The 21,311-nt window shown below is 40.5% G+C and overlaps 1 protein-coding gene across 1 annotated transcript in view; it reads right to left on the reverse strand.

Annotated features, from left to right (window-relative positions):
* Window positions 1–21,311, reverse strand: part of PDE5A (phosphodiesterase 5A, cGMP-specific) — a 140,514-nt gene that overhangs the window by 66,351 nt on the left and 52,852 nt on the right. Inside the window, exon 2 of the mRNA XM_009334918.1 lies at window positions 8,701–8,803. Coding sequence (XP_009333193.1) covers window positions 8,701–8,783 — 83 coding nt within the window. The 5' untranslated portion in view covers window positions 8,784–8,803. The remainder of the gene's footprint in view (window positions 1–8,700; window positions 8,804–21,311) is intronic.

The raw sequence follows: 21,311 nt of genomic DNA on the forward strand, positions 1-21,311 counted from the left end.
CTTCTGCGCCGAGGCTGACCTGGAGCCCTTGGCCCGGGCAGTCCCCGCGGGGCCGGGGAGCGAGGGGAGAGCGATTGAAAAGGAAATTGTTCTCCCGGAGCCAGGCAAAGGGGTTTTTCTCCCGCGCCCCCGCTTCACAGTTATTTTCTTTTCAAGGTACGGCCTGCGTCAGCCTGGTTCCAAAAAGTGGTAAATCGGATGTCACTTTGGAGTATTTCACTGTTGGGTGTCAGTACGTGATCTTTGATAGACCTCAGCCTAGAGATGAGTACTAAAGCCCTGGCTTTTCAATCCTTCCTGCCTACGGTGAGGCTTTTACATCCATTTTAGACATCTAATAAGCACAGCCTAGCTTTGAAGATGCTCCAGACGCACAGCTCCTACTGTCTCTAATATTAGACAGCTAGGATTGAAATTTTGGTTAATGTTGAGCATACGCTTTCATGTATTGCAGTTCCATTCTAAGATATGCATGTGCACACATTTACCGTAATTGATAATCCGCGTTCGCGAAAGACCTTACAGAATGTATGATGCACACGTATGCTTTCCTGTGTCGTCGCATGCAGTCTCTTTGAAGGTAAGATAGGAACAACAAATAGCAGCGTGTTTCTGGGGAAACAATTCTGTGTAATCAATTGAGAAATATAATATGTTTTCTGCTACCCTTAAACCCCTTCCAGCGTATGCAAGGCAGCACACTTCAGATAGAGCAGGCATCCCTGCACACCTCAGCAATTTTTTTGCAGTGCTTACAAGAGACTCGACTTACGGAGACTCGACTTATGGAGAGGTGGGATTCTGCAGGCTGAGAAGGGGCGGCAGCAGGAACTTCACAGCAAAGGGAGAAAGAGCCTGCCCGTGAGCTTGGGGGACAAGTTTTCTGTGTCTTTGTGTCACACCTGTGCGTAGCGCTCACTTGGACATGTGTGGCTTTGGGCCGTAAGAGTTTGTGTGGAATATGAGGCACACAGAAAGGGAAGTTTTAAATGAACATTACTCTGTTATAAAAGGAATCTCGGGAGAAATGTGCCTGGTGACCAAAGAGCAAATGTGAAGAGAAAGTATAAACCAGTTGAGACATGCTGCAAGAAGTCCAGCCGCTGTTCAAGGCAAAGAGAAATCTTTCAGCAGGGAAATACAGAATTGCCAAGCAAACTGCATAAACAGACAGCATGGCAATAAATGAAGCTGATGTTTAGTGTCAAAATCTGGAAAGTGTGGTATGTTAGAAAAAAGAAAATAAACCTCATAGATTTCTAAATTAACCGTTTCATTTCAGGAAAAGGGTTTTGAGGCTGCAGTAGACATGGCAATAAAAGCCTCTAAGCTAGGCAAAGCTTTTGGAAAATAACACTATGTTAGAATGCTTAAGAAGCACAACAGAAATGTTGTGGGGAAAACAAAATGTTTCTGGGGAAACAATTCTGTGTAATCAATTGAGAAATATAATATAAAATGTTTTCTGCTACCCTTAAACCCCTTTCAGCGTATGCAAGGCAGCACACTTCAGATAGAGCAGGCATCCCTGCACACCTCAGCAATTTTTTTGCAGTGCTTACAAGAGACTCGACTTATGGAGAACATAAAATTATAAAATGCAGATTTTATAAATATCTGAAATGCCATTCCCCGAATGGTCTCACATGGAATATTGATCATAGTACTGCTCATCCCATCTCAAAAAGCAATTGCAGAATTATCAGAGGTGATCTAGACAGGAAAAACAACAATGGCCAAACACATGGAAGTACCTTTCCTGTAAAGAGGCAGAAAGAGTTTGTTTACAAAAGGATGAATACAAATATATAATTTAATTACTGGTATTTAAAAAGTAAGATAGGATTTTCTCTCTGTCTCATAGGAGAATAACAAGGTAACAGTCAATGAAATTATGTCAGCTGCAAGACATAGCGTCTCATTTCATGTAATTAGGAGTAGCACTAATAGAAATAAGCATTTATACTGTAGTTAACATCCAGTAAGCCACAGTCAAGAACAGATATTGTACTGAGCGCTGTAAACATGTAATATTAAATACTAGGCTAGCTGAGAAGCATGCAGCATCCCTGTGCTTCATGCCAGAAGGTACTGGGACCCTTGGGTGAAGCTGTCTCTACTCTGGACAGCTGCCCAGGCTGGGCCAGTGTATGTACGACGGTGTACCAAAGGAGGGGGAAGTTGGGCAGCGCAACGGCACTGTGTGCTTTGCTCGGGGTTGACAGCCACGCCGTTATTTAGCCTACAGGTAAGAATCAGTAAAGCCAATGCAAACGATTATCTTCCTGCGAATTCGGTGGCAAAGCAGCAGTTCGAAAGGTTGCTACCCAAGCAAAGAATAGCATAGTCTTTCCCAAAAGAAATAAAAATGGAACTGTTGGGGGAAAAAAGGGATACTTTCTCCGTATCCGACGAATTTCCACGAATAATAATGAACATGCTGTTTTCATTTTTAAGGTGACAGGAGGGGATGAAGGCCAAGCATAACAAAGAAGTGAATGGTAAAAGTGGAAAAAGTCTTCCATAATTTTGGCTTCCCAAGTGCTCTGAAAAAGCTCCGTGTATCTTAGCTCACGCCCAGCTTTCCAGTTTGTTTCCGGAACTCAGATGACAGAATTGATGTGCAGTAGCTATAAACCTGAAAAGGATTTGTGGTAATGACATACAAATAAATATGTCCGGTACAAGTTTAAAAGCTGCTTGTGGCAAAGCAGTATGCTTGACGGCTCAGTATAGAAGCCAGGATGCTTTTCCAGCAGTAGGCCATTCTATAGCAGGACTGGTTGACGGAAAAGCTTTTTAGCTCCAGTCTTTCATTTGTATGTTTTGCAAATATCGTCATGTAAGGAGATAAGAAAGGTGGGGTTTTTTTGCATGTCCAAGGCACGTAAACTAGAAATGCTGCTAACTCATGATAATTAGTAAGAAGAAATACGGAAGTATGCAATCAGAGAAGTAGTATTTATGTGATATTTTATGCTCAAAGAACTCTATGTTTATTTAAACTTATTTGAAAGTAATTTATTTCTGTATTGTCTCCCTTTATAAGAGAAGAAAATAAGGTTTCAAATGTCACCATAGTTGACTTATTTGTCTGACTTACTCATTAGATGAATTGGAGCAGCATTTAGCTTTGCTAAGAAGTAGGAATTGGCTGTCTTTCTACCATCCCTTAAATCTGGAAAACAGTTGGTCCATTTTGGCTCTTAAAACAAGTTTAGGGCTGTACTGTATTGCCAGTGAGGCTAGAATATGATAAGGTAGAGGAAACTATTCCATTTCTTTATTAGCCAGCACTTTTACACACACATGCAAACACACACGCAGTGGAAGAATCCTAATATTAGTAAAGCAAGTTTCCATTTCCCTTCCATTGTTTAAGTTGCATAAAGAGAGTGAAATAGCAACCAAAATCCAATTCATTTAAAATCTAATTGTTACTTTAATGATGAAAATACTAACTCATGAGAATGTCTTATCAGTTTATTCTCTCAGTCCTTTCCACATAATTACTGGAAATGCTTCCCAAATAAACATAGCTATGCAATGCTGCTCACTCATTGCGTAACCTGCCTTCTCCTCTGGGATAACGTTGCATATGTCCTACAGGAAGCCATGTAAAATAGTAGCTTCCTCCTATTTTGATTTGAATGTGATTGAGCATTTGCGTCAATCAAAGTACCATGCGAAATGATTGTTAACCTCAGGAAAGCAGCAGCTTCTCAAAGTTGTTTGTAATACCCAGACGTTTGTCTGGAAAATACTGTCTAACTTTATCTCCTGAAAAATGTAATTTAGAATTTGAGTTTAACATACTAGCATTTAATATGTCAGCTGACCAGTATGCTCAAATTTTAACCTTTTCTACTTTCTGTTGGAAGTCTCCGGATAAATTTGAAGACTGTTACTAAGTCTCTCTCTCTCTCTCTTTCTCAGCCTTCTCTCCTTTCAGCTAAGTGGTGCCACGTCTTTCAATTCTTCCTTGAACGTCATGTTTTCCAGCCGTCTGATCATTCTTTTTCACTTTGGACTTTTCCCAGGTTGTCTCTACCATTCCTGTGGTGTCTCACCAAGCTAGGATTGAGTAACCCCGTTGAGCACATATCAATGCTGAATTAAGTGGAAGGGATATTTTGGGTACCTTGCAGGCCATGCTCCTGCTAATACAGTCACCCTTGTATATGCCTTCTTGGCAACAGCCTGATATTGTTGACTTGTGGTGACCAACTGTACTCTCTATTCCCTTTTTCTAAATACTTGCCATGTAGTCAGGTGTTGCCTGTAAGCACCTGCTTACTTCTGCCTAACTGTATTTTCTTGGTCTTGAACCTTTTAAATTTCATCCTGTGCTCGCAATCCATTTCTCCAATTTATCAAGATTGATTTGAATTCTATGCCTGTCCTCCTGTGTGCACCTGGCCTCACCAAGCTCCGTGCAAATTTGCTGAAGGGCACAGGTCTGAGCAATTATTGGGTACGATGCAGGTAGGTGAAATTGTAGGTGGACTTCTCAGCATCATTACTGGTTGAGCTAGCTAGAGCTTCTGGTGCCTACGTGCTAGAAGCGCATCTTCAGTGAATGTGCAGACACAGCTCTGATCTAAGTAGGGAGATTATGCCGTGGTTGCGTCGTGTGGGGTAACAGCAAATGCAATGCACTGGCTGGTTCAAATGGGCTGCAATCCCCGGTAGCTGTGCACCCCCCTAGTCCATTTCCAGATGCATTCAGCAGACCCTTCTGGGCTTCTGACATGTTGAAAATTGAAGCTGTGATCAACCTGTTCTTTGTTTTAATGTATACATAGACTTTGGCAGAGTTTAAATAGGAGGTGGTAGGTAAGTAGGAAACTTGTGCAGGCCAGATGTCATTCCAGGCCCTTCTCAAGTGCGTAACAAACCCTTTTTTTATTTACATGATACATAGCTTATTTTTAAAGAGCTTTTAGCAACTAGTGGCTGGTTAGTTATTTTCAATTAGCGGTTGCTCTTATTAGTACTTTTACTAGTAATTGTGATTTTGAATTGAAGTATTGGTTTTGTACTTAGACCTACAGATAATTATGAAGTCAAATTATAAGGGGCTTTTTTTCCTAATTGCAGTTGTTGGGAGAAGGAGACTCAGTGATGAGCTGTATAAATCAAAGATTAGTCAGATGTCTTTCAAGTACATATCCTTGCAATTTGGGCCATGCTGTTTAGGATTGTATGGGCTGCTTAAGCATGTGTGAGGAGGAGAACCCTGACTCCACTGGAGTAGTGGAGCTTTCACCCATGTCAGTGGATCCAGAATTTAATTCCATTCACAGCTTCACTCTCTCTCTGTATTCTCAATTGACAGTTATAAAGAGTTGCCCCAGTGCCCAGTAGCTAAAAGCATCTTTCCCACCACCATGCAGCTCTATGCTATTCTTCTCTTTCTTTCATGTTTCTTAAACATAATGCTGCTTCACTTGAGGCTTTGCAGCAGATAAATTCTGTATCTGCAGAAGAGATCCTCAAAATCTGTTGAGGATCTGACCGGCATTGGCACATGGCACAGGGCAGCAGGATGTACAGCTCCATGTTTTCTGCATAAGTATTTGCGTAACATAGCATGCCAGAAATGGAAGGTGGGGGGAATACTCTCATGGGGGGGAAACAAGAAGTAAATCCACAGCAGTTTGAAATACATTACTCTTATGATGATCTCCTCATGTTTTCCTAATAAAAGGCCGTGGAACCTCACCCAGCAATTCAGCATTAATGCAAGGTTTTAGGAAGACTATTGCTTTTGTATAGCGATTCGAATCCAACACGTCCCTGAGTGTGGTGTTCGCACAGTTAGTTTTCCTTGCTGCTGAACGTTTCTACTGGCTTTCCTTTGCATTTATCTCTTCAGTAGCATGAATGGAGACTATTATGGTTTTTTCCAATAGATTAGAAAGCCATCTACTCTCCCATTTCTGTATTCATAGACCATAATTCTCTGTTAAACTTCTCACATATTAACCTAACAATTGGAGTTTCTAAAGGCTCCTATCATCACAAATTATTGGTATCGTTTCTCTCAGTAAAGCCCTTGGTTTTCTGGAGATGTTTTTTTCAGCACATTGTCCCGGTAATGATCTCCCTGAAACCAGAGAGAGGTGTAATAGCACCAACAAATCCTACCAGCCATCCCCCATCTTGTACAGTAAGAATAACTTTTGCCTACACTTTGCTCTGAGAACGCGTGTTGCTTGGGTCTACTATTACTGTTTCTTTCTTTTCAGAGTCACTGCTTTTCACAAAATCATTTTCCATCTTGGACATGAGACCAATTTTCTTTGTTCTTTTAATGAACAACTTTGTCTCTTCTGTGTTAAAATATAGTACAGACCTTACTAAGTGATCTTAGTTGGTCTATATTAATGGCCTGCCCTTCCCATTATTTATCACTCTATAACTTTTTGTAATTTGCAGCTTTTTCCAGCAATAATTTTATATTTTTGTTCAGATCACTCAGTATGGTTTGTGTCCATTTAGTATGAACCACACTGATACGGTACATTGCTGGGGTTTTTACTGAAAATGTTGTAAAGCGGTGAGCCAAAGCCCTGCGGAAATCTTGCAGAAGTTTCCTTTATCAAACTAATTCATAATCTCATAGGAAAGTAGGTGGTGGGGGTTTTTTCCTGACAAAACTCATTTTCTGTGTTGACTGGCATTACTTGTACTATCATCCTTTAATTGTACACTGATTGCTTCCTGTACCAGTCTTTCCATCAGTTTTCCTGACATTGATGTCAAGCAAAATGATCTGCAATTTCCTTATTAAATAACGGAACAATGCTTGCTTATCCTCTGTCTTGGGGAACGCGTGAGGGAATTCAAGACATGTTTTTCTTAGTTTGGTTCTTTTTAATTTTGTCTTACTGAGGTTTAGGGTTAATACCTGTTAAACGGGTATTATTTTACTTCCCGATATTTTGGAATCTTAGTAGTGAACTTATGAATTTCTCCTTCGATAGATCACATGAGGAATGTTTTAGTGGCACAGAGCTGGTTAATCTGTCTAGTACTGTTTGTTACTATCACTATGAAATCTTCATAACCCAGGATATAACATTCACAAAAGTGTATATGCAGTTAATTTCATTGTTTTCTATCTTACCATAATGAGTAAAACTGCTGTTTAGTCATTGCCCTGGAAACACTGTGAAGCATCTGCTGTACACTGTCTAAGGTGCCCATAAAATTTGTATCACAATGCAGTCCTGCCACAAATAGATAAAAGTAATAAATTTGGCTAGTGCCAAAGTTTTAAAGCATTTTATGAATCTAAAATTGTACTCTCTCACTGACATTATTTACTTAGAGTAATAGAAGACTTGATCTTGTCCAGACCCCAAAGTAATTAAACTGTTGAACATTTCCTCTTGATCTATGTGGAAGACATTTTTGAAAGATGAGGTGTTCCTTTGACCCAGCTTGCACTGTACTTAACTGAATAAATTAACTCTTTTTGACCCATTAGGAGGAAACATACTTTAGTAAAACTGTGATCTGATTTACTGATGAGAACAAACACCACTGGTATTCTATAGGCATCACTGGTTCTGGAAAAGTAATTATGAATGAAAATCATTGCTATACTTTCTAAAGACCACAACCTGGAGTCAGGACTTCTTCGTACTGGAAGCTGTACCACAAATATATCTCTTGCTTGGGTGGGTATGTCATCAAATATTCACATATTTTTTTAATTTATGGAAGGGGGGGGGAATGGAGGTTTGTACCCAGTCCGATACAGAGCCTACAAGTAAACACAGCATATATCACTGAAGTATTATGCAGTGGGCATAAAAATTGTTTTCAGGGCATTTTAGGAATGAACAGGCATATTCTGGTAATTAAGTAAAGCGTTAATCTGTGATTGTGAAAGATCAACAAAAAATTAAACAGTAAATAAGGTGAATAGAGAGATTACTTATGTATAACATTGATATTATAACCTAAAGGTATAACCACAAAATCTTCACTGTTTTGAACAAGCAAGGAAAATGTGTAAGAGATTAGTTTGTAACTAAGGCTAACTGCAGCACTGCTAAATGAATATATTGGGCTTGTATGGCATTTTAATTATACTCAAGAACAAAATGTATGAGAACAGTCAGATTGAAAAGGGGTTGTTGTACATGAGTGTGTGTCTATTTCTGGATCCCATTTGATTTTTTTTTTCGGCAGGGTATGGCATACTCAGGATCCTTCCGTTTTCTCCTTCAGTTTTCATGCCTGTCCCTCAAGACATCTGTGGTATAGACATCTGTTCAGCCAAGGGAGTGTGAATGAATGTATTCACAACATAGCATTGCTGATCCCAAATCAGCTGCAAGCTGATGAAGAGGTGTTCCCCACAGTGGCTGTTTGTGCTGCCTCATCTCTTTTTTTTTTTTAAGCTTTGGATGACCTGAGGACCTGGAGCCTTCAAAACCTTTTGATACTAGGCAACTAGTTTCTGTCCGGTAAATAAAAGAAGAAAACTATTAGAGCAAATCAGTGAAATGGGTCTTTAGACTCTCCCATCAAATAGCCTGGGGTCAGCACCGCCCTTGCCTTCATGAAGAAGGGAAGCTGTATTTCTCAGGAAGATAGTGAGTGATCCAAGAGCTACGAGGTCCAAATTCTCATGGCTACATATCTTTTCACACTTGGTGCTCCATTTCTGAAATTGCTACTTACATTTCATCACTGGCAGGTTGCACGCTGTTAGGTTTCCGAGGCAGGGGTTGTCCATGGCCAGGTGTTTCTGCAGCATTTAGCATAGTTGGTACTTCACGTGCTGCTGTAAAACCAATACGAATGGCAAAGTAAAACAATTTTTGTTGGAACCCAAATACCATTTGCATCTCTTAAAAGCTTTTCTATTAATCAGTGTCCCCCCATTAGATCAGTGAGGACAGCAATAGTTGTCACTGGTCCTATATTATGGATGGCTATAACAAAGTGGAAAGATCATGTGATTTGACTTAGGCTGTAGAAAAAGTTTTTGTCAGAGCTAAAAAAATTACGTCAGATGAGTCACTTGCTTTTAGTATTGCGTTTAGTCTTCTAAACCACTGGGGAGCCTATTTGTAATCTATCTGTGCTTTCTATAGCCATGGGGGTTACACAGCTACTTCTGGCAGCTTACACCATGTCCTAGGAGAGACAAAGTTACATTAACGGCGTGTTGCGGGCTGCAGGCGACACTGCCCGAGTCTCAACTGTGGCAGACCTGATTTGCTGTCTTTGCTCCCAAATGGGTAATGTGAGCATCTGGAAACAGGTGACTGCCTGATCTGCTGGCCTGTGGGCTCGTGGTGAAGGAGAAACTCGGCCACTCAGCCCTGAAAACAGGTAGCTGGCTCATCCCTGAGCGGGGCCAAGCCCATAGGGGTACGCTGAGGGAGTTCTGGAGTATAACAGGGCTTTAGTGCCTGAATGGGACACCGGTATGGACGTAGGTGGCTCTGTTCATGTCTTTAAGCAGTCGGTTAGATACCTTGGGATTTAAAATGCCAGCAGTGCCGTATGTAAGTACTCCTGGAAGCCACAGCCAAGCATCAGTGACCAGCTACCTGGGATCTTTCACTTTAAAAATTTAGGCATAAATTTATTTTGGTAGAATATGAAAATGTGAACTGTGGCTTTCATCCTTCAAAAGGAAGAAGTCTCATATCCAATAAAGGAGGCAAGTACCTGCATGTTAGCTGTTGTGGCACCCCACTGTCAAGGCCTTCAGTGCAGATTTTAGACCAGGGGAGAATCAAACCATGTGAGAACAAAGCTGCCAGAAAGAGCTAGGTACACGGGGACAGTGATACGGAAATAAGCACATAATTTTGCTAAACTGTTTCAGTTCGGAACAACAATATTAAGGAGACTCTTGATGAGCCTAAAACTCCTTCCAGCTGCTTGCAAGCTACCGGTGCGCCTGATATTCCTGCTTTCCGGCTGCAAAGTCTGGTCTCTTGTTAGAAACCCGAAGAAAAAACATTTAATTTTTATTTGAGCTTATTGAATTTATTTTAATTTTATTTCTTTCCCAAGTAAAATGGTTATGTGGAAACAGAAGTTCGTGTGGTGTTCTCACGGCTCGAATAATAGTATGAGCACCCTTGAGGAAATGAAATGTGACACAGCATGGGCCAGCCTGCGAGGACAGCTGAGTGCTTGCAGGCTACGGCCTGGCTTCTCAGTTCATCCTGCACTGAACACATACACATCCCCTGCTGTTTTCTTCCTCTCCATACGAGACTGGATGACAGAGGTGCAAAATGGACTGAAAGGCAGGATTTTTGTGTGTGGTACATGGCCCTTATCTGTCCTTTTTTTTCCCTCTGTTAGTGATCTAGAAGAGGGACTTTCTGTGTTTTATAAGAATTTTATGCTACCTAGAGCACATGGTAAACACTGCCAGTACAGTGATATTAACAGATAAAAGCGTACGCAGAAAAGTATTGCAGTGCTGGTCTTCGATACATTTATACAGACTTCAGATTCATTTATACCACGTGATCTGAATTTGCAGTGAATGCATTTTGATTCTAACTGCCAAAACCTATTTTATCTTTGACAGCTGACTTTATGGGTTTTGTGAGGAAAAACCACTGCTGATTAAATTTGTATTGACAGGATTGGATTCTGTATTTACAGGAAAACAGCTACCGCAAGCCCCCCTGAATCACGTCTTCCTCTGTTCTTACTTTAAGGTCCTGAAAGGCCAGGATAAATCAGGAAACATTTGCCACTGTATGTTCTTTCAGTGTAAAGGAAACCCAACATGTTATTGATAACTGACCAGAATAGTTCTTTTGATAGATTTACGTCTTCTATCAATCTGCTGTTTAAGTGTCTTTCAGACGTGGACTGATTTATCCTTCCAGCATTTCTGTCGTAGGCAAAATCTTTTTGTTAGTTTATAGGAGATAAATCACAGCTGTTCCCTTTAGTTACTTAGTGGCTGGCTCTTAATTTCTTGATCTCTGTCTGTGTGCGAAAAAATATATGACCTTGTTTTGCTACTTAAACGTAGTTTGGGGAGATAAGAGAATAGAGAGTTGTATGGAAGGAAAACTAGCCAAAGGGAAAAAAACCCAAATCAGTCTTCTTGACGGTTTTGAATTTTTAGTGAGGTTGAAAGATGTTCATTTTATATGGACTAATATTCAGTTTAACTGATAGGAAAAACAAATTTTGCCATTGCTCTAATCTTGTAATTCTATTGCTTGCTATAGTATGAATTATTTAGAATGGAAAATGTATAACAAAAAGGATATTAAATATATATATATAAACAAAAGGTACAGGAATTGGAATTCTATAACACTTATAGTTACTAATAAGGGAAGACAACAAAGAAATACAAGTTGTTCTTAAACTAGTCAGTAAAGTTGAAAGTGAATGCTGCAAGTTCTCCCAAGTGCCTTCCAGCCATAAAAACTTGTAGAATGTAGATTTTAACACAGATACAACCCCGCTGAGCATTGAGCTGAGACATGCATAGTACTATTGTTTTCATTTGCTAACAGTCCTTACTTGCTGCAGTGGTCCCTGAAGGTGCAGGCTGTTTTTCATTCAGAGTGGCTCAAAGCATGAGGACAGTTCGGTCACTTTACATCTCAGTGGGAAAGCTTCAGATAGAAACAACCTCCCTCATTCAAAAATAGAGCTTCTTTCTTTTTTCTTTTTTTTTTCCTGCCCAAGATTCTTGCTGTTTCTGAAGAGCTATGCTCATGAATAGTAATATAAAATAATTTCTGAAGCTCTTACTACAAGTTAATAAAAAAAAAGAGGAAAACGTCTTTCGGTTTGTGTGTTTATCTGTGTCTTTGAATATCTTCAGTTCCTTTAACTCCAGGATCCTTCAAATCCACTAGCCAGCATCAGGCAAATCCGGTGGAAAGATAAAGATAACATCTCAAAAAAATAAGAGCCCCGTTGAAAAGAGACGCGGTGTTATCGCCCTCATCGAGAGTCAGGGTGTCACTGGACGTCTCAGGAGAGGACAGTACCCAGGCAGCAGAGAGCTTTACAGCCTGCCGGCGCTGAGCTTCAGCTGGAGCTCTGTACCGTCCCAGGCAGGTGTTAGACAGTGAGGTCTCTCCTGCGCGGGTTCTTCGCTGTCTGCAGCGTTAGTATAATTCAATTAAAAGTCTGTCAGTCACAAACTGCAAATAGAAAAAACGCAGCTGGATTTATTCTGATGCTCCCAGAACAAATGGCTCTCCTGCTTCAGGCTGGAATCTACCTGCTCTCTTGCTTCTTTCCTTCTGCTGAGGTTGACCTTAAATATTTCTTACCCACTACTTCAAAAAACAGCATGGAGGTAGCCTAACTTTCATTTGCCCTCCTATTTATAGTTTCTTTTTGGAAGGGATGAGAGAAATGTCCCTCTGCATATTGCACATCACCCTATAAATACCCTTCCAGCTTCCAGGTCAAGAGTAAAGTTTTTTTCTGGTATCTCTAGCGTTCTCACCACATTTCACCATATTCTTTCTCATTTGTGCTCTTACCATCACCGGTGCTTGAAAATACCTTTTGCACTCTAGTGCAAAAGCACAATGTCCTTTCCTGTTCAAATCTCCCTCAGAAAACTCTTCTTTCGCAGCTTTTAGAAACACAAGTTAATAGCAATGGAGAGCCATCATTATCTGAGCATGCACACTGGTGGTTCTGGTCTACTGCTGTCCTTTTGATCTCCCTTTGCTGTACGCTGCTCACAGATCTGTGCTGCTTCGTAAAGGTCCTCGGGACAGGGACGAGGCCTTTGTGTTTTGTGCATAGTGTTGTTTCTGTTCTCTGGCTGAATGTCTTGACCTTTAAAAGGCAACTCTGAGCCCATCAAAATGTGTTTTATTTAATCAAGAATCTAATTCAGAGATAGCAAATCTCTGTTACAGGCCTGAAATTCTCTCTGCGTACTGCTCATGCCAACCCAACTTTGCCCGCACCAACGTTCATGAAGCTCAAATAAAAAGAGCTGTAAACACAGAGGAAAAGGCCTTCAAAAGGATGAGAAAAGCTTTTCTTAGTATTTACTTTCTTTCTTTCTTTCTTGTTGACAAAATGGGCAATTTGGGTTGAGGTTAATCTTTTTTTATTCCAAAAAATGAGAAAAATATAACTGATATTTTATTCCTCAGCAGAGCAGATTAGTCAGCGAGCTAAGAACAACACAACAAAATGAAACAATTTAAAGAAAGCCATTAAAGGTAAAAACATTTGTGTAATCAACAACAATGTTCCTGTCAGTACAGGACATTACAAGAAAGCGGGTTGTGCGGCAGGCCTTGTTGATTTTCACTCACTACAGAGCAGAATAGAAACTTTCTACATAAATCCTTGGGTGCTAGTGCAGGAAGGTGTCTGTGTAATCTGAGCTGTCTGACCCTGGCAAAGTAGCAGACTGTAAGCTCACTGCCTAAAGAAATTGTAAAAAAAAATCAGTGCTGGGAGGAGAGCTTGCTGTTTTATTAATGTTTATCAGATTAAAGACGTGAAATAACTGAAGCAATATGAGCAGTGCATAAAAGCAGGGGACTGAAAGGAAAAAATGCTTTTGAAGTGTGCCATGGCCTCTCTCAGAGAGCCTCTCATCGATCTCCCTTCCAATTCATCCTGTCAAACAGCTGGCATGGTGTGTGCTCCGCAGGCAGACGAGCAGCATCAGGCATACAGCTGTGCTATCTGGAGCACAGATGCTTTCACTTGCGCTCGGTAGTTCCTAGCCAGCTTCCAGAGTTTTGGCAGAATCATTCACGGATGTTTGACGCACAGAGATGAGACAGAAATTCATTGAAGAGGGATACGAAGTTAATACATAGGCTCGTCTTACTGTTGTCTTTATCAGAATCTATAAAGTCGATCTCTGTGGATCTGGTAGGAAATGATATCTGCACACTGCATTAAAATTCCTTCTTGAAAGTCATATACCCCAGAAATTAAGGAAAGAAGCCCTTTCTGCTTTATTTGTACATAAGAGTTTTGATGTGCTTGTAAAAGGCACTGATCTGTCACTGCTAGGGCCGAGGTCCTTATCCACAGAGCATGGTGCAGGGCTCGCTCTTCAAAGAGCCTTTTAATGTGCCTGAACAGTGACTTGGATTTCCTTGTTCTAGATGAGTCTCTGCCTGTTTACATCCCTTGGCTCTCTCAGGTCACTGCAGTTTTGCCAATAGTGAAAGTAGTAATGACTTTCTTATGTTAACACGGTCTACTGGAAAGTGACTGGAATAAAAAACCTCACTTCTCGCACGCTGCCAAACAGCCTCCAGATGGGTGGTGGGCTTAGTTCCTGCTAACCAGAAGATTTCCTTGAAAGAAGAAAGCTTGAGGCAGCACATACATGCTATTTACTTAAATGCGTGGTCTCCTACTAGTTGTGGTTTAACTCATTCGCTGTGCCTAGCTGCTCTGCAACCTCTGATTCTCTAATTCATCGCTGCTGCTGGGCAGCTCAGCAGCCTAGCAGAGGTGTGAGGCTGGAGTAGCATCCTTCTCTTCTCAATACCGCACATTTGCTGTGGTTGACTAAACCTCCACATCAAGAGCTTTTACCCTCAGGGCAGTTCCACAGAGTACTGCCATCTCCCCGGTCCTCCTCCGCGTTGCTGTCGGAGTGGTAGGGAAGTTGCTTGGGATTAATGCCAGTACAGGAGAGCGCAGAATTTAGACCAAAGACCTTTCTTACTATTCCTAAGGACTAAACCTGTCCCAATAGAAGCCAGTGGAAACTGAGGTGGCCCTAAGTGTACATTTATAGGAAAAGAGAAAAGCAAACTAGTGACAGACAACAAGTATTTTAACAAGAGAATCTAATTTTTCCCTTTTCGCCACATGTTATGCAATGTACAGCGAGCACTGTATTTGCTGGCAAAGGAGGGAAGTCTGGGGAATCTATTCATTTTCCTCCACATTTAAACAAACACTTTCTCTTAACCATGACCAAGAAAGGAAGCAAAAGTACTTAGCAAACTTATACTAAGTGTTCTAACTCAATGTTTATATTTTGTTCCTGAAAAATACACTGACTGTATTGATAGCATAGTAGCGTTCAGCTCCTGAAGTCTGATGTGGGAGAGGGCTCAGTGAATATTTTCAACCTTGTATGGAAACTTAAGTTTGTTTTCAAAATACCTGCAGCTCAGAACAGTCCGAGCCATTCTGAAGCAAAAAGTGTGGCCTTCAAAGAAAGTTCATGCGACTCCCACAGGGTAATCGTGTCTGGGAGAAAAAAGCTTGTAGTGTCCAGGGATAGGACTCCCTCTGAGGAAATCTATCACTCCCCCTAACTTTCTAGTATTTTGGTAATGTGATTTTAAGATAGAGGTCTTATGAGCAGCAAGGATACTCCTGTAGGAAGATGATTTCTTTCAACGAGATAGCTGTCTTAGATTAATTCCAAATCGCTACGTAATGCCACTACTAGCTAAGGATTTATAGATTTGCATTTGATGGATAAACCTGTGATTTCACTTACTAATCTGGAAGCTTCTGAAGATAAACACCAATATTTATGAAATTGTACTCTATTCCCATAAGTCTGTGTTTTCAGGTATCGTGCCAGAAGTTCTTACTTTGGGAAATGTAAATCAGATTTTAAATATGTGATTGAAAAAAATAATTTGGTCTTGAGAAGCAAAAATATTTAAATTTTGTTTACTTTTTATTTTCATCTCATTCATTTTGAACATTTCATGCTACAGTTCCCTTGTGTGTAGGTAAACTTTTACTAGTTAAGGATCAGCTGCAGCTTCCAAATGCAGTCTCCAAAGAAAAAGGAAAAATAATGAAGAACTATTGTTGTACTTTAAGAATACATCTGAAAGATTTGGATAAAAGATTTTGATTTCTTTCCAGAGCTTATCATCCCAATTATCAAAATAATGGCCCTCCTGCCACAGAAAGGATAAGTCATAAACCACATTGCATGGCAGATCTTGTATTTTTAATGAACAGTGTTGTCATTGTGTGGCTTGGTTTTCCTCAGGAAACTCCCACATCTTTTGCAGAGTTGAAACAAAATGTTTTGCTTTTACTTATTGGCTGCTTTGAAATAAATTAAATTAACTGTAATGATGAAAAAAGGAGGAATGGTGAAAGACAGGTATTTTATGGCAAGGAGTGGCTCATTGTTTCATATTTCTGTGATAACGACAGGATATGATGCATAGATTCGTCCCCATCATTAACCTCACCAAAAAAATGTTTTGCTTTTACTTATTGGCTGCTTTGAAATAAATTAAATTAACTGTAATGATGAAAAAAGGAGGAATGGTGAAAGACAGGTATTTTATGGCAAGGAGTGGCTCATTGTTTCATATTTCTGTGATAACGACAGGATATGATGCATAGATTCGTCCCCATCATTAACCTCACCAAATGCAGGAGTGCAGTAGAAACATCACAGGCTTAGGATGAGAAATGGCTGCAGTGATACCTGGATTCATCTTTGCTGTCCACTTCACTGTCATATTCTCACCGCTACTGCAAAACTAAATAAATTTGAGAAGCACAGTCACTCTTTATGCAGTGGGTCAAATTCTCCTCATTACCCTGTACTGTATGTTTTGAGTGACTCGTTTCACTAGGGCTTATCTAGTTTTATGCCAATGTAGTGAAAAGCAGAAGCTTATTCAAAATGCCATTTTGTCCTCTCTGGGAGATTTGCACCTGAAGTGGTATTTCTATCAGAACTGTAAGGAAGCGCCAAATCTGGATGATGGTAATGTGTTTATTTCACCTTGGTAATTTTGCTTTAAAAGCTGTTACTGTTTTTCTTCACACTACCAGATTCTAAAATAACATTTTTACTGCTTGTGTACCACAATAGTTTACAGAAATGGTCTTGTCCCTGTCTCCAGTGCTGTCATGGGAGTACTTAGTACTGTCCATCAGTCTGAATATCTCTGAGTGACTTATATAGTGGATGAGCCAGATCAGCCCTATGAACTTTGCTACCACACAGGGAGTACAGTGATGTTCAGTAAGAGCTCAGTGTAGGTCTGGGTTATCTGTATGATCAAATGAAGTAAATAGATATCCTCTGGATTCAAGAATATTTGTCCTGATGCTTTAAGGACCTTATTCTCCATAACTCTGTGAGCTTAATTCAGATTTACGTTGGTAAGGAGAGGAGATTCAGGTCATTTTTGCTCAGAAATAACAGGTATAAAAAGGAAAACAACAAAGGGTCTTGACAATTATTTCTTGGCAATTCAACTTCCCGTTAGAAGCACACACGCATGCTTTTTTCAAAATGACGCAGATGTCTCCGCACGTCCATAGCTTGGGAAGACGCAGATGGACTCATGTTTTGAGAAAAAACAACAAGCAGTCAGTTTGGAGAGGAAAAACAGTCTTTGATATTCTGTGGCTGTTACTTTTTGATAGAGGCATGCACACGCAGTCAGCCCTGCCGTACAAGAGGGAGAGCCGGGTAGCCCCACACAAGTGCTTCACCCTGAATCTCCACAGCTGCCGGTGCTGGTCTTAGAGTGCGCTCTGCCGTGCACGTGTGGGATGGAGGAAGCGCGCAGCGGGCACGGGCAGGCTGCGGGGAGAGCCGGCCGTCAGCTCCGTCCCGACAGTTGTGCTGCCGGGATAGTGGGAGGCAGTGCTCAGGCACAGCCAGAGGTATGCGATGTGGGGGGCTTAGCATGGGCCGGCAGCACACCAGTCTCGCTCAGCCTGCTCTTCTGTTTGAATTGGCTTCTTCACGGAAAAGAAGAATTTCCATCTCACAAATTAATCTATGGCTGCGGTGCAGAGACCAGCAATAAAATACCTGTGGAAAGATGGGTGGAAAGCTGGAGCTGTGAACCAGAGAAGGACACCGAGTACCTTAGCGGCTAAGTTCTCAGTTTCATGAGCAGGGCTTCCAGTAGTGCCATTTCTTCCCATATACAAGTAGGGAAGAAATTCTCATTTTCTGCCATTTTTGTCTAATTGGCTAATTTTTAGTGGCTTGATATAGCAAAGGGTCAGAATTCCTAATCTCCATTTCTACCACTGTCATGATCTACCATTATTTTTGCTATAACTGATTATTCGTTATAACTACTTATTAATTTATTTCTGGATAGAAATAAATAAAAAACAGTCCCTGGCCAAAATAGTTCATCATTTAACATGAGCAATAATTTATGTTATTTAATTATCTTTGTCTCAGATTACTTCAGCTGCAAACCAGGTATAAAATATTCATTTTAATTTACAGAGGCATTGCGAGCTTTCCTTCATTAACACTTAAAAAAATGTTTACATAAGAGAAATAAGAGGTGCTATAGCATGTCCAAGTATTACTGAGGAGAGGAGAAAGATGTGGTCAATTCACAATAGATATTCAGAACGCCATATGAAGTGCACCGAACATAGGCTTGGAACACCAGCCGGCCATTGTCATCTAACTGAATTTGGCCAGAAGGTACACTATAAATACGTGGGATCTACTTTGTCATAGGTTACATTTCACTTGCTTTCTACACTGGAGCATGGATCTCTGGTTTTGAATCCTTATTTTCCCATGTATCAAGTCATTTGATGTATGAACCAGAGTATGAAAGTATGTTAGTGACTGGAAGTGGAGAAAGTTGCCTATTTATCTTTTCTAACAGATCATCTAGGAATCAGAAAACTGTCAAACAAGGGTTTGTTCCTGTTCCTGAAGTAAGAAGGATTGCATTGCCTGCTTTGACATTTCCAGCCAGGACAATTAAAAGTCTACCATCCACCTACGGCTTGTACAGGAAAGAATTTTGTCTCCTTTTGAAATTTCCTGTACTGTAGGTGACAGCAGGCAATGCTCTGAGTTGACCAGTGTAAAAGAGTGTAAGGGAGATCAGAGAACGAGAGAAAGGGGTTTGGTCTGTATCAATTCTAAACAGCAGGAGAAGAGAGGCTGTTATTTCATCACTGGAGTCTCTACCAGTGAGTGGATACTGTTACATGTGATCCCTGAAAGACCACTGGAGTCTTTTATCCAACCAGACTGGAAAAACTCATATATATATATATATACACATGTATGTATATATAAAGTTTTTGCGCACGTTATGCAAGTACTCCGTTGTTAGGGAAACTTCAAATTCCTTTTACCACTGCAAGAATAAAATTGTCACTTTGGAACTTGTCTTCTATTAAAAGGAAAAAAACCCATAATTCTTTCCAGGAACTTAATCAGAAGAAGTTTTCTGGGAAAATTTTCTTTTTAGGAGAAAACAACCACTTAAAAGCTCCACGTGGCACAGATTCAGCATGCGATTATGTAGCAGTGGCTGTGCAGCAGTGGAGAGTGCTGGTGGGTACTCACAGGTACGTTGTTTGGCAAGGTAGAGCAGACAGTGTTTAGCTTTGGTTATGTCAGCTCTAGCCAATAAAATAATTGCCATTATTTAATAATCTCAATCTGTGAATAAGATTATGGGGAATTGCTGGGGAATAGCTGCAGTGGTCAGACATTTTGCCAAATGATAGTCTCTTGGGACAAATCGTGGCCGCCTTGTATGTCAACTAGGTTTCTGCCCTTTAAAAGGGGAGGTGGTAAACTCCACTAATACCTTATCAGGGAACAAAATGGATCAGAGTACCTTAGTACTTCTTCCTTCAGTGTCCTAAGGGCTTTCTACAGTATGGCAGGTCATACACCTAGTGGAAAAGAAGACTTGTTATGCCTTTGCTTGTCACAAGGCTTTCATTGTCCTGAGCAGTGACTTTACATTCAAATGATTTCCCCTGAAAAATGGGTAGATAATTCACAGCAGAAAGCGGTGGGTTGAACTGAAGCATTCAATACTAACGAAATGGCTAATGATCTGAAATTATTCAGGGGAACTGGCCTTATTACATGCAGTGTTGTAGAGAAGGACACTTTCCTGACTCATTTCACATCCCAGATGCAGGACTTGTTTCTGTCAGCCAGCTGTTTAGCGAGGCTGCTGAGCCGGGTCCTGTTGAGGCTCCAGCTCACCGGACTGATAAGGTTAATGCTCCCCAGCGCAGATAAGTTAAAAAGTTTCTCATCAAGACTTGCCCTTCCTCCAGCAGAGGTTACTGATCCCTAAAATTTGGTGCCATGACTATTCATGAAATTTGTGCTAAACCATTCATTTAGAGAGAGAAAAAAAAAAAGCAACTCAAACTACTCTTAGTAATACTTAAACTAATCTGGGTTATTTTGAAATATCTGTTTTAAGGACTTAACTACCTGTGAATTATGTCAACAAATGTAAGGAGATGGTAATCTAGAGGTGTGATTATGACAGAAACCTTTTCATCCAGTTGATTTGCAGCCAAAAGAAGACAAGCGGCTTCTCCCTATGTCTTCTTTTCCAAGGCCTTATGGTACCGTTTGTTTGAGAAGTAAGGTGTCTCTGAAACCAAAGATAGCCAGAAAAAAAGAACAATTTCATTTACAATATAATTTACAATTTAATTTAATGCTGAGAAGGTATTCAGAGAAGCATGGTAGTAATATAGCTGAGGGAGAGTGAGATAAATAAGCTCGTACTAATGTCAGCACTATTAAGGATCCTGTTTTCAGCAGCTGAGGTAGTGTGGTCAGAACTACCTCAGTTATGCCTGTGCTGTACTACAGCGTGCAGTGCAGATAAAACCAGAAGAACATTGCAGTGTCTGTGTTTGAAGGCTAGCTCTCCTGGCAGCAAAATATTTGAGACTGTTCCAGATGTGCTCACGGGGAATTTTCACAAATTCTTATTTTCAACTTGCAAGGAGATACAAAGCTTTCTTTTAGTGACTTAGAAGAGAGTTTTAAAGAATGACACACAAGTACGTGAGTCTCACTTCAAAGGCTGCTACAGCTTCCACGATAATTTAAGAGTCGGCATATTCTGTTGTGTAATGCACTGGATTGGAAGTCAATAGAGCTGGTTTCTAACATTTCATCTCTCAGAGCTTTTTTCTCCTCCTACCTCTAGTCTGTTAGGAGCTAACAATCTAAATCCACAAGACAGCCTCATATTACAGGTATTGCACAGTTCTAAATACAGTGGGAACACGTCATTCAGGTTCTCAAGTGCTATTGTAAGATATACAATAAAGAATATTAAACATTACCTTGAGAGGTCACTTTTCAGTTTTATGGTGAGAATAGAGATGCAAGTGTGGAATTCAGCTGTATGGATGAAGGCTTTGGGGGCTTTAGAAGTGCTAGTGGTTTTAAAGCTGTAACTTCACCTGTGAGCTTGCAGGCATTTCAAATAAAATGTTTTATTCTTTGAAGGTGTGTGTACAAGGATATAATTGGTCAAGTATGTACAAAAACCTACCTACAGAACTTGCCTCTG

The sequence above is a fragment of the Pygoscelis adeliae genome, unplaced genomic scaffold (genome assembly GCF_000699105.1).
Source record: "Pygoscelis adeliae isolate BGI_AS28 unplaced genomic scaffold, ASM69910v1 Scaffold31, whole genome shotgun sequence".
In the NCBI taxonomy this organism is placed as follows: domain Eukaryota; kingdom Metazoa; phylum Chordata; class Aves; order Sphenisciformes; family Spheniscidae; genus Pygoscelis; species Pygoscelis adeliae.